The sequence below is a fragment of the Gallus gallus genome, chromosome 1 (assembly GCF_016699485.2).
Source record: "Gallus gallus isolate bGalGal1 chromosome 1, bGalGal1.mat.broiler.GRCg7b, whole genome shotgun sequence".
Lineage (NCBI taxonomy): Eukaryota > Metazoa > Chordata > Aves > Galliformes > Phasianidae > Gallus > Gallus gallus.
The window spans coordinates 27,626,067-27,653,107 of NC_052532.1; the positions used below are offsets into that span (position 1 = coordinate 27,626,067).

Here is a 27,041-nt window from a genome sequence, read left to right on the forward strand (position 1 = left end):
TTCCCTGTCAGTCTTACATCTCCTTTCTGCCCTTCACAGAATCACGGAATTGTAGGGGTTGGAAGGGACCTCTAGAAATCATCAAGTCCAGTCTCTCTGCAAAGCAGGCCCCCTACAGCAGGCTGCACAGGTGGGTGACCAGGCAGGTCTTGAATATCTCCAGAGAAGGAGAATCCACAGCCTCCCTGGGCAGCCTGTTCCAGTGCTCTGCCACCCTCACTGTGTAGAAGTTCCTTCGCATATTGGTGTGGGACTTCGTATGCTCCAGTTTGTGGCCGTTTCCTTTTGTCCTGTCCCCACAGACCACTGAAAAGAGGTTGGCCATGTCCCTTTGACTCCCACACCCAAACTTAAGATACTTATAAACATTAATAAGATCCCCTCTCAGTCTTCTTCTATGATCTAGTGACCCGTCTGGTGGATGAGGGAAAGGCTGTTGATGTAGTCTACCTAGATTTCAGCAAAGCCTTTGACACTGTCTCCTACAGTTTTCTCCTGCAGAAGCTGGCAGTCCGTGGCTTGGACGGATAGACTCTTGGCTGGGTAAGGAACTGGCTGGAGGGCCGGGCCCAGAGAATGGTGGTGAATGGAGTTAAATCCAGCTGGCGACCAGTCATGAGTGGTGTTCCCCAGGGGTCGGTGCTGGGGCCTGTCCTGCTTAATATCTTTATTGATGACCTGGATGAGGGCACTGAGTGCACCCTCAGTAAGTTTGCAGATGACACCAAGCTGGCTGGAAGTGTTGATCTGCCTGAGGGTAGCGAGGCCCTACAGAGGATCTGGATAGGCTGGATAGCTGGGCTGAAGCCAATGGGATGGGATTCAACAAGACCAAATGCCGGGTCCTGCACTTTGGCCACAATAACCCCAGGCAACGCTACAGGCTTGGGGCAGAGTGGCTGGAAGACTGTGTAGAGGAAATGGACCTGGGGGTGTTGATTGACGCTAGACTGAACATGAGCCAGCAGTGTGCCCAGGTGGCCAAGAAGGCCAATGGCATCCTGGCTTGTATCAGAAATAGTGTGGCCAGCAGGAACAGGAAAGTAATTATCCCCCTGTACTCAGCACTGGTGAGGCTGCACCTTGAGTACTGTGTCCAGTTTTGGGCCCCTCACTGTAAGAAAGACATTGAGGCCCTGGAGTGTGTCCAGAGGAGGGCAACAAAGCTGGTGAGGGGTCTGGAGCATCAGCCTTATGAGGAGCAGCTGAAGGAGCTGGGATTGTTCAGTCTAGAGAAGAGGAGGCTCAGGGGAGACCTTATTGGTCTCTGTAACTACCTGAAGGAAGGTTGTAGTGAGCTGAGGGTCAGCCTCTTCTCTCGTGTGACTAATGATAGGACTAGAGGGAATGGCTTCAAGCTGCACCAGGGAAGATTCAGGCTGGACGTTAGGAAATACTACTTCTCTGAAAGGGTGGTCAGGCACTGGAATGGGCTGCCCAGAGAGGTGGTGGAGTCACCGAGCCTGGTGGTGTTCAAAGAGCGTTTGGATGTTGTGTTGAGGGACATGGTTTAGCGAGAACCATTGGGGAAGGGCGAATGGTTGGACTGGATGATCCTGTGGGTCTTTTCCAACCTTAGCGATTCTATGATTCTATGATTCTTTTCTCAAGGCTGAACAGACCCAGGTTACTCAGCCTTTCCTCACAGGGGAGATGCTCCAGGCCCTTTATCATCTTTGTGTCCCTCCACTGGACTCTTTCCAGGAGATCCCTTCTCTCCTCTTCCTCCCACATTAAGCAATACATAAAATACAGTTATTATTACTAAGCAGTATGAGTAAGTACTTTATGAAAGTGTTTATTATGTGGGTCATTGCAGTTGTACAGCCTAAAACCAGCAAAAATAACCTACGTGCTCCAACTGGCATTTCAGCAGGAGAATATGTTAGGAAATATTTTTTCATATATTATCATGAGTTTGTTTACTGTCCGACAAGAGCACCCCAAATACTTCTCTAGAAACAAAAAAGCCAAAAACGGTTTTGATTTTAATCAAAAATGTATTTTCCTCATAAAAAATTTTCACATACTCACTGTGTCTACTCTACAGAATTTGTCCATTTCATTACACCATGTATCAATCCTAGTATAGCTTTCACTGCAAAACTCGTGGCTATTGTGTGTAATACAGCACAGGAGGAGGTATTGCTCAGTTCCACTACTTTTAAGTAATAGTAAAAAAAAAAAAAAAATACAGAAAACGTTCTTGGCTACTTGCACTGTATTCCAGACTTAAGTCTCATGAAAGTTCTAGAAAATGAAGTTAATTGTATTTGGTTGGTAGAACACCCTTAGAAGCCTTAGTTAAAATTCTTCTCTTTGCTGAGGCAGTACATATTCCTATTTGTCAGCAGCAAAGTCCAGGCATCTAATTTCTAAAAGATACAATTTTTCTTGTTTCTTTTTTATTTAGCACATATACAGTCCTGTGCTTTTTATTTCAGAAATTAAGTGATGTTTATGACATATTGGTTGGTACGCCTATTAGAGTTGATTTAACTTCCACTGCTGTGCTTTTTTCTTTGCCCATGTCCCAAAGACTGATTAGAGGAGGATAAAGCTCATTGAGTGAAATGGATTGTTTCTTCAGGTAATTCTTTAGATAGCTGTGTCGAACATCATAGTTCATTTCTCGTGAGATGCAGCTGTAGAGATACACCACAGAGATGATTCCCAGAAGAGCACCAAGGCAGGCAAGAAATCCTATTATGCTGTTCTTTTCATAGCCTTTCACTGCCCTATCTAGTCCTTTAGTGGTCACGTTGACACATTGTTTCTTATTCTGAGGGTAAATAGTGGGTATATCTATACAAATTTTGTATTCAGTTGATGGATTTAGATGTGTAAGGTTATATACCTTTATATCAGATGGTACTCGAGCGCTCTGTGCAGCCTGAGAGTTTTCAGCTTTCAGAAAAGCAGTCCATCTAACACTGGACTTCATAATTTTAGAACTTGCTTTCCAAGAAACCAAAACAGAATTAGATCTTACATCTTTGATTTTGATATGTAAAGGTCCATTACTGTCCTGAGGAAGAGAGCCATCCACTTTAATCGTGATGGACTTTAGATCTGCCCCAACTAAATTCGTTGCTATGCATGTGTACAAGCCACTTTCTTTCTGTGTTACATCACTTATGTCTAATGTTCCTTCAGAATGAATGTAGTATTTATCAGAAATAGTATTCGGCAAAAGTTTATGTCCTGATGGCGTTATCCAGTAGATTTCAGGTTCTGGTTCTGCTGTTGCTCTGCAGTGTAAGGAAATATGGCTGCCAGTTTTTAAATCCAAAGTAGATGGAAAACTTTCAGGAGCTATCAGAGGGAGACAGATTTCCATCATTTCCCGGAAGTGTATCTGTCTCACATTCTGGCCTTGGAATTCAGGAGGGTCTACACAGAACAGAGACTCTGGCTCCATGAAGCGAATATTTGTTTTGTTCATGTTAATCCAGCGGATGACACAATCACATCTAATGGGATTGCTGTGTATACTAACTTCCTTCAGGTTAGGCAACGATTCTATTGTACTGCGGTACAGGGCACTCAGTGCATTGCTGTTGAGCATGAGTGATTCCAGCTTGGGAAGTCTGTAGAAAGCATTTGGATGAATGTATGATAATCTTGGATTGTTGGTAGCTTCTATTTTTCTTAAATCTGGTAAATTATCAACAGCAAGACTATCTATGGAAATAAGTTCAGGCATATTATTAATTCCTAACTCCTTCAGGTGTAGCATATTGCTAAAATCTCCCCTTCGTATTCTGTTAATGGGATTCTTATTTAGATCCAGAAATTTGAGATTTGTAACCTTTTGAAGAGCAATATGGGGCACTTTAACAAATCTATTGTCATAGAAGGAAATGCTTTCTAAATTTTCAAGGCCAGCCAAAGCATTATCTGGTATTTCAGTGAGATTTATGCTGGCTAAAACTAGGCTGCGCAGATTGATAAGAGGCTTAAAGTTCATATCTTCGATTCTGATTATTGGATTTTCTCCAATCATGAGAATCTCCAGATTAGGAATAGCTTCAAACCACTTACTGTTGATCATTTGCAGACCATTTGAATTGAGATGAAGTCTGAGAAGATTACTGAGGCCTATGAAAGCTCCCGGTGCAATCATAGAAAGCATGTTATGATTAATGTAAAGCTCTTGTAAGTTGTGGAGTCCAGAGAGACATTCTTCAGGGAGTTCAGTAAGTTTGTTTTCTTCCAGGTACACAGAAAGCAACTGTGGTATTTTTGTAAGATTAATACTGGCCACCGAGGATAAATTGTTCTGAGATAAGTCTAGACCAGTTAAATTCACTGGGAATTCTACTGAGTGTTCAATTTTTCCAATATTGTTAGTCTGTAGAAGTAAAACCTGTGTGTCAGCAGGCAGTCTGGCTGGAAAATTAAAAAGGCCTAAGTCATTACAGTCCACTGTCGGAACCTCCATATATACAGACCGGGGAGTGAACCAAGGTCTGATCTCGCATATACACAACTCTGGGCAGTCTGCTTTTTTTTCTACAGCCTGTACCACTGCAGTGATAACTAGGCCAAGTAGAAAATTAATTTTGAGTTGCATGTCCTTCATTTTAGCTGAAATGTTCAGAACAATAAGAGACCCTTTAGTATTCCACGGTTACGATTTTGGAACTCAGTATGACCTGGTCAATTGATAAAACATAGACTTGCATTTGTCAAATGCAGATTTCGAAGGACTTTCTTCCTGAGGATAAGTGATAAATTTACAACCAACTTGTCCAGTAGCAAGAGACATTTTGTGGAAATGAAGGTCACTCTGTCCTTGATGACATAAAATTGATAAGCTTTGTGAAGATGAAGCATGTATAGATGGTCATAGGAGATTAAGCAATTCATTTATTTAGTAGTATTAACTTCAAATCCCATGATTGATTAGTGTTTGCAGAAATGACAGGATGACCTAAAATATAAGAAGAGGAAATAATTAGTATAAGAAACTATAAAGTAATAAATTAATTTAGCTATGTCTTGCTCTCTAATGTTAATTATTGCAAGTAAGAAAAGAAAATGACTGTGGTACCTAGAGTATTGTAGTGGTATCCGAATAGCATAAATGAAGTTAATATAGTAATATATCTTTAGACTTGTAGCTTGTCATATATTCAGTGGAGCATTGCTCTGAAGAAAGATGAAGATCCACAAAGTATAAAGAAAAATATATCAGTGAGATTTTTCTACATATTTTATGTTCTTTTAAAATAGTTTCTTTTTTTCTTACAGTTATCACTAGAAGCAGGCTGAGTTTTGTTGGCTTTGAAAATGTAAACACTGAACAAAATCCTACAGAGCACGAATACTTAACTTTTGAACGCGAAATTTAAAAATATAAAGAACATAACTTATATATAATCAAAGTAAAATGAAATGGTTGGATTAATACTCATTTCTAATGGTAACATACTTGACGAGCCTCAGATATTTAAACAGAAATATACAGAATTAATAATCCACTAGTTATTTTCTGATTCTTTTTGTAGCTGCTGTTTAGGAATAAAACTTTCCCTCCCCACCTCCTTCTTTAAGTAATAACTAGAAAGAAGATTGTACCTCATAATTAAATAGGTTGTAATCTTGATATGCCTGGTCTGAATACTGCTGTGCATATTTTGGCTTCAATAATTTCAATTGCAATTTAAAGAAAAGAAAGGAAAAGTGACTTTAGAGAGGTAAGAAAAAATAGTCAACACTAGCAATTGCTTCTTCAATCCATAGCTCTGCATGAATCTGAAATTTTCAATGAAGTTGAAAGTGTATTTGTATTCCAAGTGATACAATTCAAAAGTTTCCATGTTTTATATTTGAAGTAGTATTCATTAGCTGCTGCATTTAGTTCAGAAAATAGGCTATACACTAACTTCAACCATACTTTATCTGAGAAGACTACCATATTATACGCATCTGTGCCCTTTTCCCCTCTGCCTCTTGCATTAAAATTCACAGTGACATTGTTTACAAACTGTAAGATGAGAATCAATGCTTCATTGACATTGATAAATAACTTCTGAGGTGTTGTTGGTATCGATAGAGAGAATTACAAAAGTCAAGTGTCAAGGATTTAGATTTCAGGCTTCCTTTGCAGGCCCAGGAGGACTGGACATATTGATCAAATTGACAATCCATATCAGCTCAGAGGAAAGGTGTTGGGCCATACTGAGTGTCATGAGAATTGGGCCAATTTGAAGAACATTTGGCAAGTGTTTATGGCTTCTATGTTATATATGTTTAAGGAAATTTAATATTTTAGTTTAACATGCAAATATATTAAAAAAGTGAACAGACAATGTGTGAGGTAAACATTCAGAAAACATTCTGCTGCTTTGAGGATTAATAATATGTTTTTATGGAAATGGCCCAGTTTATACTGAAATGCGAAGACTTGCTGACAGAAATAGTAAAAATATAATCTGTTCCTTTGTTCTGGGAAATGAGATGAATGTGGGCTTGCAGAAAAATAAAGATATGTATTGGACAGCTAATGTCTAGCCTATAACTTGCTCTCAATTTATCCACCATAAGGTAAGTAATGTACCTATTACATACCTAATGTATCTAGAGTACTGTCCCATTTACTGAAGATCTCTAGGTAGAAATCATTCTAGGCCAAATGCATAGATGTGATTTACCTTAGATAAGGAGGAGGAGAGGGAGTGCTTTTTGAGTCCTGTTCTTCGTGTACTTTCTTAGGCACATTTCCCATTGACTTCGGGAAATTTATTTGAATTGTGTTTTACAAATACATTTGAAAGTGCGGCGAATAGAAACTGTAAGCTTCTAATAATTGAAACATCATTGGAAACCTTCCCTGACTAATAAAGTCACTGAGGTTCAACAAACTGCTCTGTGGATACCTAAGCTCAGTATGTAGATTCAGTTATCATGCTCATGAGTAGGACAGTGTTCTGAGAAACAGTAATTATATAATTAACCTGCTTTTCTGCTCCACCCTGGACATTTGTTGTTGGTCACTGTGAATGGTTGGATGTGGACGGAGATGGAGTTTTAATGTGTGAAGTCCTAGGTACTTGAGATCTTCTACCAGTAAAGGCATACAAACTACTACCTTTTTGTTTACAGAGTGCCAACATCAGTTAATATTTTAGTTTCTCTGAGATTCTCATGCCAAAACAGGAGCATTAGTGGACGTGTTCACATCACATATTAGATGGGGCTTTCTGCAAATGATATAAAAAAAGACGTGAGAAACCAACATTGAAATTCTTTTTCCTAATGATTTAATCTGATGTCTTTTCTCTTTCTGGTGAATGCTTCAGCTAATAAGACACCAACTCAAGCTCATGTGGTGTTGTAGCATAAATCTTTCTTATTTTAGCAGTTGATGTGCTTCTGCCTTGTATAAAATATTCACTGGGGTTGAGTGCCTTGAAGAACAGATCGTAGAATAATTTTCCCCCCGGCCTAGCCTACAGAGTAATTTTTGAAGGATTTTTGTTTTAAATAGTGTTATATCTAAGTATTATTTTATATGAAAATGTCTTGCTATTGACAATCACTCATGCCATGGAATAAAAGAGTATTTGCAGAGTAGTATGGATACCCATGGTGACTAGGGACACTATACAAAAAAAAGAGAAATAGTCAAATGCACAGGAAAACTTATGTACAATCATTTGAGTAGTAAAGCAGTGTTTTGGTCTTTTTGTTTCTAGTAGTAGTATTGTTTGAAACTTCAATATAGAATGTTGATAAGGAAGTTAAGAAAATACGGATTGCTGATGTTACGTTTTCTGGTCCCATTTGAAGAAATCAAAGCTCAGTATGATGTTAAAGAGTATGGGACTATGATCCTGCTTTTGTCAACTGATGTGTGTTTGTGCTTCTGTGTGTATGTAGTTAATTTCTAACCTTGAGATGTATACAAACCATTTTGAACTTATAAGTGAGCTGCAGCCTACTGTAATAAAATCAGCCCCATGTAAACTGCTATCTTGCACTCAAGACTATAAATTGTAATTGAAGTTCAATTTCCTTGAAGAATGCAGCCTCACAGAGATAATCAGAGAGTAAGCATTTAACTTTTTGATACTTTGAACTATGGGAATGCTTTGATTCCCTTTCTTCATTAGTATACTGATAACAGTAAATAAAGACTAAATTGAAATGCTGTTACTAAAAGGGATTTTTCATAACTTTTATTAATGCCTTCCACTACTTTAAAGCTGATCTCTTTGTACCTTCTGGAGCTTTATGCAAAAGTTTTGCATTTCAAATATCCAATTTTGAAGGTACTAATATGAACAAAAAGAACCCGTCCTGTTCCTTTGAGTAGTATTTAAGATATTTGAGATTTAAATACATAAAGGTTTCTTTGGAAAAGTAATTTTTGCCTTCAAAACAACAAAAAGTTATTAAGTAAAAATACTATTTTCTCACAGCTCTTTTGCAGCTTTTGATGCCCATCCAGTATTTTCAGTGCGATACCATGGATTCATAAAATTTATGTGAATTATGGTGCACAACAGAAAAGCCTGTAGAGATGAGGCTCAGCAGCAAACTGTCACCAGTAAGCTGGGGATAAGAGTTGTCACACAAGCAGCAGGAGGAGCTGCACATTATAGTTTTGGTGTCTTTGATGTACAAATCTTTACTTAACTGCACTGAAAAGTTATCATGTGCACTCTGATTATATGTGTTTTCTCTCATTTGGATAAAATGCTATGATTTGTTTACCAGTGTCTGCAATTAAAAAGTCTCAGTGGTGTCTCCATCTAAAATGATAGTACTACATATCAGTAACAAAAATTATTCAGTATTACTGTTTTCCTGTACTAGAACTTAGGTCATAAGTTGTTTAAATCTTTGTGGAGAGATTCCCTACATTCTACTGGAAGGCCATCTGAATTAAATTCAATCCATGGTTATGGTCTTATCAAATATGGTGTGCCTCTTAGGTTTAATGCATTGGCATGTCTTAATTAGGTGTGTTTCGTTCACTGCTATTGACAGCTGGAGCCTTGATTTACAAGAGTGTATCAGCATTATTTGAGCTGGAAAAGACATTCAGTGAATGAATAAACTGAGCAACGTTTCTCATCACTGGAGCAACAGACAGCTAAAAACCAAGTCAGAGTGGGCAGAAAGGAAAAGAAACACGTCAGATTTTGGCAATCTTTCTTTTCCACTTCAGCAGTTAGAGAGACAGTGATAAAAACTAAAAATGCAGCAGCTACACTGCAATGTGCCCTGCTGGCAATAAGGCAAACAGTTCACTTCACGAGGACCAATTTAGAGGTGGCAAGCATTTTGAAAACACAGCTGTTCGTACAAAGCTACCTTTCAAAAACATCAACTGAAAGAGCCACTTCTCGGTTCTTGTCATTATAGCCACTTTGAGCAGTTCTGTGGACAGAAATCCTGGTGACAGAAGTGTCACTAACTAAAAATTGGGGATGAGACATTTCGTTCCTCACTTGACTGTGGCTACAGCATTTATTATTTATTTACTTATTTTAAGAAGAAGTCGTGGCGTTATGCAGATTTTGTTTGCAATTTTAGTATTTTTCTGACACTTTTTATTGGGCGCTTCTTTCTTTGTTGGATACTGAAAATGAAAAGACGTTTTCTTGACTAAAAAGAAGATGTAAAAACATATTTATTTGAAATCGTTCAAGAATCTGTGCTAAAATCATTTTCTTTTCCTTCCCTTCTTTAAGAATGTAACTGCGAAGCCTTTGTTGAGGTATATGTGGAAAGTTTGTGACGGAGGAAGTAGTACAAATTTAGGTTAAAGTGCAAAGAGATAATACAGTAGGCTTTTATAAGAGAACCTGTTCAGAAGTAAAATATTTCTAAAAGTATGATGTGGTTGTTGGAAATTATATAGGCTGTGTAAAATCAGAAGGATGTTCTGCTACCATGGGTAGATTCTCTTTCATTCCACTCTGTGAAGCAAAGAGTTCCATGCAGAACCTCTTTACAAATTAATGAGTATAAATTAATACACTCGTACTATTTCATATTGTTATAAACCGCTAACACACAGGTCCGCTTTAAAACATGGATGAGAATTTTTGGAAATGGATATGTTTCTGAGGTGTCCAACTTGGACAGCTGACAGTTTCAGGTGATAATTGTATTTTGAGAGTCTTATGTTGAAAACCTCTATCTAAAATTTCTGGATATATTTGAAAAAAGTGACTAGGAATTGTTGTTGGAATATTGATTTATTTTGAACATTATCTTTAATTTTCTGTAGCGGTTGGTTTTTGTAACATCAGGCTTGCCCTGCATAGCAGCAAGTGCAAGATGTAAAAGAGGGGGCAGTGCTATTTGTATTTAACCCTGGAAGCAATTTGCAGTGCCTGAATAGTTATTTCAGTGTATGTGTGTGCGTTTATTTTGTGAGCTTGTTACACTTCCTTTTCATTATATATTTTTTTCTCCTTTTCTTTTGAATAAATTTGCTTGACAGAAAGCTGAAAGCTTAAGATGTTGAATGCAAGTGTAAAACAGGTCATTAATTTCTTTGTATCCATGGACATTATGTTCTTTGAGGTTACTTTAACATAAAAATAAAAATAAATTCAGGAAACGTTATGATCAGCTATATCCAAAGAAGATTTACCCTTTCACTAAACGTGTCTGGCCCACGCTCCTTGTGCACTTGTTTATTCCACATTAAAACATTTCAACAGATATCAGAGAAATTTTCACTGCATACAATTCATTAAGAACTTACAGTAGTTGTATTTCTTGTATCAGTATAAAAATTGCTTTGCATAAATGTTGCAGTGCAACAAAGCATAAAGCTTTGAAAATATTCCACAGGATATTTATCCACACAAATATTCCAAAGGAATATTAATTAATTAACAGTATGTGATATTTTGGAATAAAGTCACTTTCAGAGGACTTGAATGAATACTTGGTAAAGCCTTTTGAAAATTTGAGTATGGAAAAAATACAGTACTGATTTCCTAACCTATTTTAAAGTGGATTAGCATGATTGACATGGAATGGCAGATGACTGCTGGACCACCCGCATGAGAAGCAAAGCATTTATCAATCATAATCACAGTGCTTAGCAGAAATAGAATATAACTTTGTTACTGTTACAAATTTGGCAGCCTTTGTGGCAGCAGCATTGTGTGTTGGAGCCATACTGGTGGATGAGCACCACTCAGTCTTGCGTGCCAACTCACTGCTGAACAAAACTGTGACCTTTATTCCATGGAGCTTTCAGTTTAAATACAGGAAAAATGACAATGGATGACTGAGACAGGGCAAGCAGAGAGATGTCACCATGACAATCTGAGAATATCCCAGTTTTTATTCTCTTTCTTTAAGCAACATAGTAACTTACTATCATGATCCTGAATTAGTTTTCCAGGCTTTTCTAGGAGAATTTCAGTCTGTAGTTCTTTCATGTGCTTTTGACTTTTTAAATTGCACACTCCCTAGCTATGGGGTGAATCTGACCGATTCACAAATGTCATGGTGAAAGAGGATTAAAAGTTTGTGCAATTCTATTTTGTAAAGAAATGATAATTTTATTAATTTCATTTACCACCCTCCCTTTCCCCTACCCCCTTTTTTTAGATACTACATCAAACATGAAATACCTACAAACCTAGAAATGTATGCATTCTTTCTGGATTAGGAGAGACGTTAGAAAATTATATTTACATGACTCAGTGAATTTTAGTTGAAAGTATGCATTTCTTTACCATTTGTGTTCTAACCTATTGTTTACGTTCTAATTTCTACTAAGCATTTCAAAACATTTTAAATTAAATTCAGTGTGTGGCACTTAGAGTGCACCTAATAATTTTATATACTTACACTAACTGTAAAATAATCTTCGATGTAATCTTGTTTTGTATTTGACTTCTTCAGAAATCAGATACTGAATGTACAATTCTGACATTTTTATCTAAAAATTTAACTCTTTGCTATAATTACCTATCTTATTTTCTTCTAAAATAGTAACTGCGTATCCATTTTCTAGTTGTCACAGAAAACAGTAAAGAGATAATACATGAAAAATAATTTTTCAAGGTATTTTGATTCTTTTCCTAACCTCTTTCTTAACCTCAAAAATGCTTCTCTGAGTAACTGGGTTGTATGTTGTTGCCATTACCAAGCAAGTGCGTCCAAAAAATATTGCTGTAAGTTGAGATAGCAGTGCATTAGTTTAATTTAGATTCATCCGTACACGTTCAACTTCTTTTTGACAGTTGTCATGTTAGTAGTGGCAAGCACATATTGGCAGTTACCTAGGCACATAGCTGGCAAAGGAACGATCACGTTCTGCATGTGGGTGAATGTACCCTGTTACCAGATGCTTCAAGCAGATGGCCAGAACTAAAGATGAGTGAGACCAGTTTTGGCTTGATTTTCTACAAAGCTACCAAACCAGTGCTGGGAGTCTGTAATGCATTTGACTAGTAAAGAATCTGAGCCAACATCAAGCAGAGCATTTGGCAAAGCCTGCATTTTATATTTTTATTTTGTGGCTCTTGTAATGTAAAAGTTAAATAAGCCTCAAACATAGAAACAGGTGTGCTCTCATAGTGGTATTACAGTCAGGGAAAGATAGAGACTGTAGTTACCATGTAATATATTCCTTGTGAATTTATTATGTGTTGTGTTTGGGTTGGTTTTGGTTTGTTTGTTTGTTTTTAATTTATCATGGGAAAAAAGGGTTACTGTAATAAAATTAGCATAGTAGTAAACAAGGTAATTTTAGGAACTGAAATTTCTGTTGTATAATTTTGCAATAACAAACATTTAGGCTTGAGAGACCTAAATTAATTTAAACCATCAGTGTTAAATGGCAGATTCTTAATGGTTAAGGTTTTCGCATTTTAGTTTTTAGTATATTTATGACTTTGGGGGTATATAGTCATTCTGAGGTAAATGCCCTTATATCTAAAAATGTACCAAACCAAACCAACCAACCAAAAACCCACAGTGGACAATGGAAATGATTTTGAAGTACAATAATCTAAATTTTTTTTAAGTGGCTAATGAATACAGGTGTATCAGGAAAATTCTGATACAATCCCAGACGGTATTTGATGTATACTTATAAAATAATGCATAGTTTAAGATTTATGAAAGGGAAAAATTATTGCTTGTTATTACAGCTAATGGAAATTCCTCAGTACAAATATGTAAATAAATATTTCAGGTGCCAGAAATGAATTAGATAATCCAAGAAATCTTTTCTTTTTCATGGATTTTCCTACTAATTTAGACTACATTACTTTTACTTTATAATTGTGAATATATGAGGTGATTACTTTTATCCTGACCCACCTAGGGAATCAGGCATTTACAATGTATTGTTCAACACAAATGGATATATTAAAAAAAAAAAAAATCTCGAGGCAGTTTTAAGAAATGTAGTGATGAGAAAACAATCTCACGATGCAGAAACAGACAAGGTGTAGAATAGAATATTCTTTTAAAGGTTAGGATTGAAATGTTTTGTTTTCTGCTGCGCATTATATCCATTGGAGTGATTTATGCATACTCATAAGTTGCCTCAGAGAGGTACTGTCATTTCTGATATCAGAAAGTATGTTGATTTGTGTTTAGTTTTAATTAAAGTTTTTGCTTAGCTGAATATCTCATTGATATTGTAGTAAAGGCTTTTACATGATTTACAAAACTAATTTTATTTTCAGATCTGAAATTATTGCTTTTTTGCTTTTATGACCCATTCATCAGCTCTAATCCACAGTATAAGATTAACATAGATCATTTCTTATCTCCCTAGAAGTGAATACATTAAAATGCAGAACTTATTTCCTTTTTATGATTTGTTTTTTAAAATAATAAACTAAAAAGGATAGATACAAGTCAAAAATATAGTAACACTTACAACTAAGTACAGTTTACCTTCCTGTAGCACCACAGCTCCATAATCATATACTTCCAGAAATGCTATCTGAATCTTCCTTCAAATGTTTTTCTTTTCATTTCACATTGTCAAGTTTATGTCTGAATTTATAAACTTATTTAAGCTGTTGTACCTCTCTGGCATGTATAAATTAAGAGCCACCATCCCCGTGCCCTTTTTCCCCAGTGTACAGTCCTTTTAATTATTCCTATTATCTTTAAGGAATCTTTTGTATTTTCTTTAAAATGAGAAATTCACTCAATCCCTGAATGTTAGCTGATTTGGCTCACTAGCATGTCACTGAACGGGGTTAATTTATCCTATGAAACACATGTGGTATTGTCGCATCTTAATTGTGTATTTCCTTTATAGACCTTCTGCATTTGGATGCCAAATCTGACAGCAGTGTTAAAATTAATGTTCTGATCTCCCAGAGAATTTTCAGCAGTATTTACTGTTCAGGTATCACAATCAACCAGACAGTGATTGCTGTACTCATAGCTTGTTCTAGTTTTTTCTAGACAAGCATAATTTCTGTGATATTTTGTTGTGATTCCTAGTTATGATCCAAAGACATAGATGTATCTGTTTTCTGCGTATGTATAAAGACACCTGGGAACACTAACTCACATTATTACTGTAAGAATGTTCAAGATGTGTAGATGTAGATGTATTTGTGGAATGAAATACGTCTTGCTATGAGACAATAGCTCTTGAAACTGAGCAAACGATAAGGTGGAATTAAGGCACCGAACACTGATATTACCTGAAAAACTCACACAAAAGGTGACTCTGGAATGACAGAATGAACAGTTTTGTTCACTGCTATTGTTGAAGAGGGATAGATGCACCATTTCAAACCGTCCATTTTTCTTGTCCTTCCAAAGATGGGTTAGACATTTGCTAAAAATGATCATGTTAAGTCATTGGAACCTACTGACTTTTCATTATGATGCTTTTGTTTGTTTTTTGAGTCTGGATTTAGCCTCTTTTTTTTTCAAATAATGGCCTGGTTCTCTTTTCCAACTTGAAAACAACTGAATGTGTACAGGATAGATATTTCAATAGCTTGAAATTTCAGTAGCGTGAAATGACATATTATTTCAGGGTCTAGTAGTAATTTCTGCTATGGAAGTCATCAGAGGAATATCAGAAGGAAAGAGAAAGACATGACATGCTTGTTTACTTAAAAGATGAACATTTGCACTAGAATGCCTGTGAAACAGCAAATACAAACATAGCATATTCCAAAAGACATTAGTTTAATTCATCAGCTGCAGATAAGAATGCTTGTAGAATGCTGTGCACAGTTCTTGTCACTCAGCTGCAGTAAAATAAATACGTTATTACACAGAATATGAGGAAAATGCTAAGAATTGTTTTAAGAAGGAACCGAGAATAAAGGGTGTTTTTGCAAAATGAGTGAAAAGAGATTCCTGTTTGCACCTGTATGAAGTCAAAAGCTATCAGTGTGAGAAGAACTATTTAAGTTAACATCCAGTGTAGTTACTACAACAACCAGCTGTTCAGATAACAGGACTAAAATTAATGTAGACTTTGAAAATTATCATTTTCTATCAGAGTGAAATTGTGGAACAGTGTTTAATTGGGACATCACTTGTGTTTTAATAGCAAGTTTGCTCTTAGAATTGGTATTGCTTGTAACAGCAAATGACCTTTCAAGCATGTGTTTCTAAAAAGCCCTTTATGACTTATGTGAGTGGAAACATCATCTGTGAACAGTGAGCAAGTCCAACAAATAGTAGAAAACATAATGTTCATACACACAGTATTTTCTAACCACTATTTTAAAAGAATTTTGCTTCCTCTGTAAAGCAATTTCAGATGTGTTGAAAACAGAGGAGAAATAGCTGTTAGTTACTTGTAAAAATGTTATGTAAAGTGCAGGTAAATGAATAATAATGCATATTGAAGAACCTGGAGTTGTTTCCATGGATTTACATGATATCCACTAACATAGGCCCTACAAAGATACAATGGTTTTAAGCTAAAAGGAGGGAGATTGAGGTTAGACGTCAGAAGGAATTTTTTTACTCAGAAGGCGATGAGGCATTGGAACAGGTTGTCCAGAGAAGCTGTGGATGCCCCATGCCTTGAGACATTCATGGCTAGTTTGGATGGGATCCTGCGCATCCTGATCCAGTGGATGACAGCCCTGCCCACATCTGGGGGCTGAAAGTAGAAGATTTTAAAGTCTCTTCCCCCCTGAGCCATTCTATGATTCCATTATTTCATTGCAAAGTTATTATTCCAGTTCTCAAAAATATTCTCAGAAATTGCTGCTTTTCTTCATTGAATTAATAAATTGTTCTCTACAGTGAATTAGGGGCGTATATGGAAAAACATAACAGGCAAACATAATGGAAGAACACTTTGTATCATATGTAAATGCTTATGAAGTGTTTGAAGAGAATAAGGACGTTTCTGGATACATCCTTTAGGCTCTAGAATACGTGCCACTAGGAAGAAACATATAATAGAAGAGATAGAATAGAATATAATAGAAGAGAGTGGAAATAGAAGGGTGGAAGAATGCCATTTTGTGAGGGATTTGGGTAATTCTGTTGCCTCCTGAAAAACTGCCCTTGGGGTTTTAGAATTTTCCATAAGAAGCAAAAGAAGAGATGTTGGTGACGAAGCGATTCTCTGTAATGAAAAGTCTGGTGGGTTTTTTTTTTTTTTTTCAGCGTTTAATAATAGGTAATGGCAGATATTTGCAGATTTACCTGTTTGGGGTATCTGATATGTTAGAAAAGCTGATACCAATAAATGTGCATAAGGGATTAATTTGGTTAACCACAGTTTAAACTGGTAAACAAGAATAATTTGGCTTTGGTGTGTGGCTTTTTCTGCCAGTTCTTATAAATACAAACTGAATATGCAGTTCAAGTTCTCTTGTAGGATAATTATCCTTCCTTCAGGCAACAGTTGTCACCCTGTTTAGTATTATAATGATGGAAGTTATAAACCACCTGTCTTTCTCCTTGCAAATGACTCTGTGTCCTCTGTTAATGAGCATGGAAATGTCACCTTAAATTGCTTTAACGTTCTCGATACTAAGAAAACAAAGCACAGAAATAATCTGAAGTTCAAAATCTATGCCAATTGTTAAGTTTGTGTTAGTATGCCTTTTTCCTGGTTTCAGCTGGGACAGAATTGATTTTTTTCTTCATACTGCTTGGTACGATGCTATGTCTTGGCTTTAGGAGAAAACAGTGTTGATAACACACCGATGTTTTAGCTGTTGCTGAGTGGTGCTGCACAGAGCCAAAGACATTTCAGGTTTTCACCTTCTCATACTGCCCTGCAAGTGAGGGGGGCCAAGGGGGCACATGAAGTCAGGAGGGGACAGAGCCAGGAGAGGTGACCTTAACTGGCCAAAAGGATATTTCATACCATATGGAGTCATGCAAAAAAACCTTTCAAAACAGTAGGGATATGACTGGATGGGCAGCCGCTGCTCGAGGGCTAGCTGGGCATCAATCAATGGGTGGTAAGCAATTGTGTTGTGCACCACTCATTTTGTAAATAGATATTATATTATTATCATTACTATTATTTTCATTTTCTATCTCAGTAAATAGATGTTTTATCTCAACCCATGAATTCTACTTTTATTTTTTTTTCCCACTTCTATCCCCCATCTCACTGCAAGATTTGAGCAAATGACTGTGTGATATTTAGCTGCCTGCTGGGTTAAACCACAACAGCTTTGAACTCTCTTTACTACAGTATCCCATTTTATGTGAATAATTTTGGAAGTAAGTCCAGATTTGACTTTTATAATTTAGAACACAGATTGCAGAGCAGTGTGAGCATTCTAACTTGAGTTTCAGAACGTGACTTGGACTCAATTTCCACTACTGATTATGGAGAATGATCAACTGGTTAAAGGTTCAGATTATTCTGGAATTAAATGATTTGCTAAAGAAACACATCTGAATGGCTAAACGCTTGAAAAATCCTGAAAGGATTTCTGGGGAAGAGACAAAATATTCTTTTCATCTCCTGTCATGCATGAGACAGAAGAGATAATGTGAGCTAAAGAATGAATCCAGGGGACATGAAGTAGCATTTGGAAATTATAGAAGTAATAATTAGAGAGTTATAGCAGATAGGAAGTAAAATAGGTTTGTTTGGCACTCCTTCAGGAGCAGGCTTTTAGGGCTGATCAAGACTTGCATTACAAGCAGTGAGGGAAATACCCTGAAGGCCATAAAAATGTTTGGCTTGAAAATTAGTTTTTAGCATCATTATGTATCCCATGATGCTGCTAAACATTAGAATTAATTGGTAATTGATAACTTACAAATAAACTTGTTTTATAGTTGATCATTTTCTACAAATAATTGGTCTTCAAGGGTCACTATTTAAAACATTTTTATGTCCACTTTGGCTAGTAAAGATCTGTCCTGGAACAAAATACTGAAGAATTATTGAGATGAGTTCTCATTACAGTCAGGATGTCTAAATTCCTTTTAATATCTTTGTGGTTTGTAGAGCCATATGGATATAGAAAACTGATTTTCTCTATCCTAAACTTTTAATGGAAGATGGAGAATGTACTGCAGGTGAGGACGTCATATTTAGTTACAAAAATCTACTATTGCCTTGGAAAAGAACTGGAAGACTGCAGTTTCTTACTGATGAGATAAAGCAAAGCTTGGTATTTGAGTATTGTCATGTAGTGACCCATGCCCGACCAGAAAGTTTTCATGGCATGTTCAACAGGTTGTGTTATTAGGTCTGTTACTAAAACATTTTTCTTTTCTTTTCTTTTCTCTTCTCTTCTCTTCTCTTCTCTTCTCTTCTCTTCTCTTCTCTTCTCTTCTCTTCTCTTCTCTTCTCTTCTCTTCTCTTCTCTTCTCTTCTCTTCTCTTCTCTTCTCTTCTCTTCTCTTCTCTTCTCTTCTCTTCTCTTCTCTTCTCTTCTCTTCTCTTCTCTTCTCTTCTCTTCTCTTCTCTTCTCTTCTCTTCTCTTCTCTTCTCTTCTTTTTTGTCAAGAGAATCTGTACTTTGAAATGGCTTTTTTCTCGAGAGTTAATATATCTTTTGAATGAATCTACAGCAGGATTATGTATGCCTTTCCTTATCATTACTATAATAAATAAGACAGTGTCAGTTATATTTTGGATGTAGGCAATTCTCACTGTTTGCAGATCAAAATATTAACAATTAACTCAGCTAATTCATAATCATACTTCTTTTATGATGAATAATAACATTATAATACTACGTACTTGCCAAACTGGTAACCCAGGAAATACTGAGTTGGAGGAGTCTTGATAAAGTTTCATCTGTTCCTCTTTCTGTTCTTCCCTTCTTTGAATTCTTTTACTGAACATAGTCCTGTAACCAACTCTTTTTCATGAGTGGGAAGGTTTATTTTGATTTATTTTGCTTTACTCTATGGATAAAATAGTAGGTTGTATACAAATGTGATCCTTGAAATCAAATGGAAAGAAATCTGTACATTCTAATGAAAATTACCTCTCTGCTTAATTTACTTGATTGTGAAATACCATATTTTTCAAGCTAGTTTTAAGGTTTGACATGATTAGCCTTCATTAGTTTGGTAATTAGTTTAAGCAGATTGTTTTGGAACAGGCTCATTCCTATTTCACTGCTACTAAGTCAATCTTGTTTTTATTATGAAAGTTCCCTCTTGAAGAATTTTTCACCACAGATTTAATTGCTTTCTCTTTTAAAAATAATGATAGCTAAGAAGCATGAAACTATAAATTTCTTTCACTGACAATAATCCTTAATTACAGTGGCTGCACCTACTGGTTTGGTATTTTTCTGTTTGCATGTGTTAGGCTTCCATTCTGCATGTTATAGAAAGGATGTTGCAGGGTTAGATGGATTTTACTGATAGGTAAGAGGAAAATGCTGGTAATCATCAGGCAACATTGTTCCACGGTAACAATTATTATAACACAGTCTCTATTATATATCCTTTGTTATGTTCAATATTACTGTCATCAGATTTTCTGTCTGATGTGGCAGCGGTAATGGGGGCATAGACAATTTCTGCAATGCCACAACAACTTCTTCATAAAATAGAATCAGCATGGTTAAAGATAATGTTGCAGAGATAAGGAAATGTGAAAGGAGGAGCCAGGAGTATTCTGCGGTTACCATGTGTTAGAATCCAGGTAACTGTGGTGGTCTCCTTTCATTTTGAAATTGGAAAATATTCAGAGTACTTATAGATCTGAAATCACTGTAAGGTAGCTTCAATTTATAACATTCACACCTTCCAGCTACGCACATCTTGATTTGGGGGATCTGTAGCATTGATAGCATCCTACCAGTCAGCTTCAGAGTTTAAAAGAAAATAGTTGGTAGGAAGAGTTAACAAACACTTCATCGTGACTATAACTTTTCCTTGTCATTGTTATTTTGTTTTTGTTTTGTTTTAATTTGGTCATCATAGTTGCTTTGCTTTTCAAAGTAGCTTTGAAATCATAAAGAATTCATTAACTTCTTTCTTGATGACTGGAATTCTGAGCTCAAGAGCACAATTTAAACTGGTTGCATTTTGTTTTGTTATGAAAACTACATTTGCAAACAGTCATAACCAAGCTTTTCCCAGCTAGAGACAGGCAGGAGAGAATAAGATGAGGGGAAAAGAGAATGAATGTTGTGGGTTTTTTTTCCAGTTTTGTCTTCTTCTTGCTCACCATCTTTGAAAGTTAACTGAGTGGGAAGTAAGACTGAATCGATTTTAACTTAATTCTACTTCTGCTCTGCTCGATGAATAGCAGCACTTCTGAGAAAAAAAAAAAGAAATTTCTTTGATGTGTCCTTTGAGGGCTCCTTTTTTGCTCAGGCTAAGGCTCTCTGTAAAATGACTGTTTGGAGACCTGTGTGGCAATCTTTTTTTATGTCCAGAAGAGACGAATGAAAACAGCAATTACCATGCCATCAGTATGGTACCAGGGCTCAGCTTTCATCACACATAATTTGAAAAATCTCAATTTTTAGTCTAAGCTCCGTGTTTCTTTGGATTATCAATGTTTCTTACTTTCTTCAGTGTGCTGTCATGTATATTAGGTTTCCCTTACAAGTTCTGAATTATGGAATTTAATTGTGAATGATTGTTAAATTTGACTACTCCGTTCATAAGTTGTTAGAAGACGGGTTAGGACTTCTAAACAAGGTCTTTACAATACTTCTTTGTTGTTGGTGGTGTTGCACGTAAGGAATTTAAATGAATGCAGTAATTCAGATTTGTTGTTTGATATTCCAAGTTTATGGTTTAATCTGTGTAACACTTTCTGTTGGAGCTACTCTGTAAATGAATGACTCCCTTTTCAGAAATTGTTTCATATGAACTGCATTGTATCCAAACCAGAATTTCCTTTGCAGTTGAAAAATTTCAATCATAGGCCCCAAATTCATTTTAGTAAGCGTTTCTTGCTTTTTTTTCTCTCAGGTTTAACTTCCCATGTTAAACATTTTTGAAATACTTCCTGACTTTTAACATGCAAGGAAGTTAGCAATTTGAACAGAGTGGTCCATTGCACACTGTTTCGTGGTTTGTTTTTCTGCTGAGAGATGCTTTTTATGTCACTTGGAAAAGTCTATTTCCTAAGGGTTCAATTGTTTCTGGTTAAGCACAGATTATAGAATATTATGGTGATGAGCTGCATTTTCTAAGATAACCATATGGACCTTGAATGCCTCTGGAGATTAGACTTGTACAGAGTTACAAAAAACTTTTCTAAGATAACCACATTGACCTAGAATGCCTCTGAAGGTTAGTCTTGCACCATGTCTCAAACAACTTTTCTTCTCTTTTTGCGGTGATTCCTCAAGGCTGTAGAAATGGTGGATCAAATTCTCTATCTAAGACAGGAAGTTAAATAGGGGATTCTCCAATCTCAGTTATGATGATACAAGGAGCAAAAATTACAAGGCTCTCTTTTATGTATAAGCAACAAGATTTTGACTGGCAGAGATCTAATCAGAATGAGATTAAGTTAGTGGCAGTTTGCTTCTCTCATTAAAAATAAAAATGAAATTGTATTAAACCAAAACACATCATAACGCAGTTTAAGGCACTAGATCATCAAGTTTCATTGATACGAATAGAAAACTATTGCACAGATAAATCTTCTGGAACAGTCATTATATGCACCAAATTATTGCTCACTCGTTTCAAAATAACGTGTCTATGGCTTTGACATTTAATCAGAGCAAGAATGGCATTTATTGAATCTCATATTCAGTAAGTCACCAATCAAAATTAATTTTTTAAAGCCAGTAAAATAGAAAATGCTTGTTAATTTTATACAGATTTTTCTTTCATTCCTTTATGTGCTTGTGCTTTTGTCTAAAGACATGTTTGGGAACTTTAACCATCAAGTGGTTTTTTGCTTTTAGTTTTGTTCTTTGTTTTTTTTTTCTCTTGCATCTGTCTCTTATCTCTTCCCTCTCTCTGTCTTTCTTCTCTTCTGCTCCCTCTGCCTCCCTCTCCCCCCCCCCCCCCCACTTATGTTTCTGTTTATCTATCTGTACTAATGTAAGACCAACCATAAGCAGGATTTTGTTTAAAAATAAGGAGTACAATTACTAGACATATACATTCATACCATTAAAAAGAGGATCAGTTTCAACTGAAAGAATACGTGGGTCAGATATTAAGTTTACGTAAGAACTGAAGTAGGTAACATATGCAGAGCTAGAGCTGACTTGAATGCTTATGTACAGATAGAGTGCACAATGTGCCACCTTGTGCTATCATGAATGGCTTTACTTATCTCTAACAAGTGTGTCTAAATATAATAAAATCTTTATAAATTCTCATTAATTGATGGAGGATTTGATACACTCAAATAACCACTCTGTATCATGGTAGAAATTAAAGATTATCTGGTAGTTTGACTCTAGTTTTACTTGTTTAATAGAGATGTAGATTATGGTTTATTGGTATTTACATCCTCAGTAATTGTTTTGTGTCTCAATATAAAGAACTAAGCTGAATACATGCATAACATATTAGAAATGCCATTAAGCAAATGATTCTGAATTAATGTTTTGCTTCTTTATGCTATGCAAAACACAAATTTTCCCCAATTAATTTACAATTGATTGCTCTATATTGTGCCCCAAGGGAACAGGAAAGAAGTCTGTTTCTGTGTTCCCTACTATTCTGTTTTGGTAGTTTGATTAAACTAAGCATCAAAAGAATAAATTATTTATGCATTACTAAAGGTAAATGATTTTAATTGTATGAATCTACTCACTTCTCTATGTGCATGCTCTATACTAGGATACCACTGCACATGAATTTATTGTGTTTATTTCTATATGTAGTTAATAGATGTTAAAGTACCTGTGCTTCCAAAGACAAATATATGGTTTTAACATTTGGTCTGCCCAGTATAGGAAGATAAATGTGGTCAATATGAAATGAATGCGTTGATCTTTGTCCACTTCACCAACATCTCATAAGCTTTCATTAATGACGGACGTACCTGTAGTTTGCATTCTTGCCAAGGGCTAAATACAGATTTAACCTCTAATAGTTTACCTTCCCAGTCTAAGACATTCCTGTGCTACTTGACCAATTCAAAACTTCTGACCTGTTCATGACTCCTAGAAGCACTGTTGTTTTTCTTGTCAATCTAATATCACAACTCACAGTTTTAGCCAAATGTCTTTCTTCCTATGTTTTTTAAAGATCCCTGTCTGCGAAAGCTACAGAGAACATTTATCTAGGATTTATTTTCTTTTGTTCCTCAGTTTCTGAGGTACATGGCAATATAGAAGAATTCAGCAGGGACAAGTAAAATAGGCAGAGAAACATTTACTGGATAGAACTTGTGAAAATAGCCAACAAGAAGAATATTCAAATCTTCAAAGGCATATTTAAGTCTTTATAATTTTTGATTATTCAATTTCAAGTAGAAATTTAGAAATATTTTTATTATCTGAACTGGCACGGTTGTGTGTTTTGGATGAAGAGTTGGGATTTAACCAATATTTTTCCTGTATTTTATCTCATCCAGGAAAAAAAAAATGGGGAGATAGGAAAAAAAAAAAAAAGAAAAAAGTTTGGCCTATAAACTATGAGTACTGTGTCAATTGCTGTGCTGACTCAGGAAAAGGCTTGTGTGTAGGACCTGGGCTGTAGACCTCTGGTGGTCTCTTTCTAAGCCTCAAGCTGCAGAAAGACAGAATTCTCTTTAAGGTGTGCTCATTTATGGCCACCTTCAGTTGTTTCTCTTTTACGTGTGCTAGTAGTTTTGTACTGTTATTCTATGGTATCTCCTCATAAATTACAAGGACTGCTCTGAAAGTAATGCATCCTATTTTATTACGTTGGCCCATGATGTCAGAGGTGGATGTTGATGATATGGCAGTAGAGGTTGAACCTTCCCATTAGTATTCTGTAACATTGTGTTGCTGTGCGACAGATGGCAGCAGAGGGGCAGTCTGACAAAATGGCGTCTGACATGGAAGTATCAGATTAAATTCCTCCATGAGGAAAAAGTTGCACCCATTGACATTCATCAATGCTTGCTGAATGTTTACAGAGATTCAACAGTGGTTGTGAGTACAGAGAAGTGGTGGTTGTGCATTTCAGCAGTGTTGATGGCAATATGAAAGGATGGCCACATACAGCTGTCAGATCATGAAATGAAGAGAGTCTCAATCAGCTCATCCAAGCAAATCTGTGGATTATGATAATCAAATTCTAAATGGAGCTGATTGTTGGCTTTGATGTGTTGGAAATCATGGTGGCAACGTAGGAATATTATGAAGTTTGTGCCTGGTGGGCCCCACACATGCTCACAAAGGAATGGAAAGAACACCATATGCAGGTTTGTCAGGAACTATTGAACCAATACAAGGCTGAAGGTGACAGTTTCCTAGATCACATCATTACCAATGACAAGATGTGGTGTAACCACTACAAGCTGGAGTCAAAATGACAATCCATGAAGTAGAGACATGAATTCCCGAAGAAAAAATTCAAGATGCAGCCCTCAGCTTTTAAGTGATGTACAGTCTTTCATGACAGGAATGAAGTGGTCCTTCTGGACTTCCTGAAACTTGGACTAATTGTCAATTCTGACTTATGTTGTAACGCTAACTAAGCTGAAGGCTCAAACTTCCAGAGTTAGGCCAGAGAAGAAGACAAACTTTCTCTGGCAACATGGTAATGCCAGTTTCCTCGATCACTTTGAAGACTGTGGAGAACATTGCCAGTCTTGGCCGGACTGCCCTACCACACCCACCATATAGTCCAGACTTCAGACTGCATGTAAGAAAAAGGTTTTTACAGTGTGGGTGGTATGCCACTGGAACAAGTTGCCTGGAGATGTGGTGGGTACCCTGGCTTTGGAGACATTTGAGATCAGGCTGGATCAGTCCATGAGCAACCTTATCTAGCTGTAGATATCCCTGTTCATGGCAGGGAAGTTGGAATAGATGACCGTTAAGGGTCCCTTCCAACTCAAACGATTCTGTGATTCTGTGATTTGGCACCTTCTGTCTTCCATCTGTTTGGGCCAGTGAAAGATGGACTGCATGGGCAATATTTTCCTAGGTCATAGCAGCTGTGAAAAACACTGTGTCACCTCTGCTGGTGCAGATTTTTGCAAGTGTAGCATGCAGGCTCTTGTTTGTCCCTGGTGAAAATGCATAGCTAATGGTAGTGACTACACTGAGAAATAGTGTTTCATAGCTGATACACATTTAGCACCTAATCAGAGTTCATTTCATTTAGACAGGGAGAGCAGATAATTAAAGATTAGCTTTGAAATATTTTTATTCTCACTTTGCAATAGATCTTTACCTTTGACCGGTGCTGGCAACTGGAGTTCCACCATCTGAATATGCTTTGGAGATGATATCTCCTACTTCACTGAAGAAGTTCTGAAAGTTTTATTCATTTTGTGTATGGCATAAAAATATACTAGGAGTGTAATAAAAAGATAATATAGGAAATAACTGTCAAATTGGGCAAAGTATAAATTCTTCCTCATATAATAATCTTTGTTTCTAGCTTACACATAAAGCAATAAAGAAAATGAGACTGCAGAAAAAGATAAATGCAAAATTTATAACTTTTCTTTCTTTAATATCCTTTCTTGAAACTTTTGGAGAATACATGTATATGTTGTAACACTTAGTTCCCAACTGTCTGCGGTGTTACAACATCCTGATGAAAGTGCGTGGTATTTTTGTTTTATAGGCTTCTCTGTAACTCAGAAGTAAACTGAGGAACATGTGGCAGTTGCTAGGGTAACCATTTCTTGCATTTTGCATATAAGAAAATAATCCAGGAATAAAACACACGTAAATTGGCAATGTGGAAAGTGGTATCGTATCCTGTTTCACATTCTCAATTTGTTTTTTATGTCTTTTTTCCATGGTATTTACATAACAATAAATTAGATCAGCTTCAGCTTTTACCTTGAATCTCTCTGTACTCTTGTACAGCCTGGCTCAGGAAGTAATTTAAGCATTCAGCTTAAACTATTTTTTTTTGCCCTGTTAACCAGCTTACTGTCAATAAGATATAGCTGAGACTGGTCTAAGTGCTGGTTCTGTTCTCTCTGAGTATGATTATCAGATCACGTAAGCAGAAATGGAATCTAATTTAAAAGTTGTTTCATGCACTTAAATTTGACTTCTTGTAATTGATCAAATTCCATTATACATCTATCGTGAATATGAGTATCAGAGAAGAGCCAAAAGGCATTTAAGAAAGCTGAGATTTTGCTGCTCACAGAGGAGTCCAATTTAGGGTCTGAAAATAAGTTCTTGTTAGGCAAACTTGTTTTTTTTTTTTTTGAAAATCATTAGTAATCAATTCTGTGAGGGTTTTTTTTTCATGAGAAAAGTCTCATTGTAAGAGGAAATAAATGCATCATTGACATGTAGGTTCAAACTACATTAAAATACTTACCTCTAGGGAGTGGCAACAAGCAGTCTTTGTCAGGTAGATGTAAAGTTCGTGGCTAAGAAATAGTTAATGGCACTGTGTTGGTATTTTTTTAGTGACACACCTGGTGTTTCTTAAACTTCTTTGTACTTTATATTTCTGAATTCAGAGGAGTACACTTGTGTTTGAACACTGGAGTATAAGTTTGATATAATAC

The 27,041-nt window shown here is 36.2% G+C and overlaps 2 protein-coding genes across 15 annotated transcripts in view; one reads left to right on the plus strand and one right to left on the minus strand.

Annotated features, from left to right (window-relative positions):
* Positions 1-27,041, plus strand: part of IMMP2L (inner mitochondrial membrane peptidase subunit 2) — a 449,807-nt gene that overhangs the window by 186,092 nt on the left and 236,674 nt on the right. The window lies entirely within an intron of this gene.
* LRRN3 (leucine rich repeat neuronal 3) overlaps positions 1,981-27,041 on the minus strand; it is a 37,192-nt gene continuing 12,131 nt past the window's right edge. Inside the window, exons 2-3 of one of the 2 annotated variants that reach the window (XM_015282409.4) lie at positions 7,097-7,208; positions 1,981-4,936 (exon numbers count right to left, since the gene is read on the minus strand). In XM_015282409.4, coding sequence (XP_015137895.2) covers positions 2,459-4,585 — 2,127 coding nt within the window. In that variant the 5' untranslated portion in view covers positions 4,586-4,936; positions 7,097-7,208 and the 3' untranslated portion in view covers positions 1,981-2,458. The remainder of the gene's footprint in view (positions 4,937-7,096; positions 7,209-27,041) is intronic. The other variant, XM_001232593.7, reaches the window with a different exon arrangement.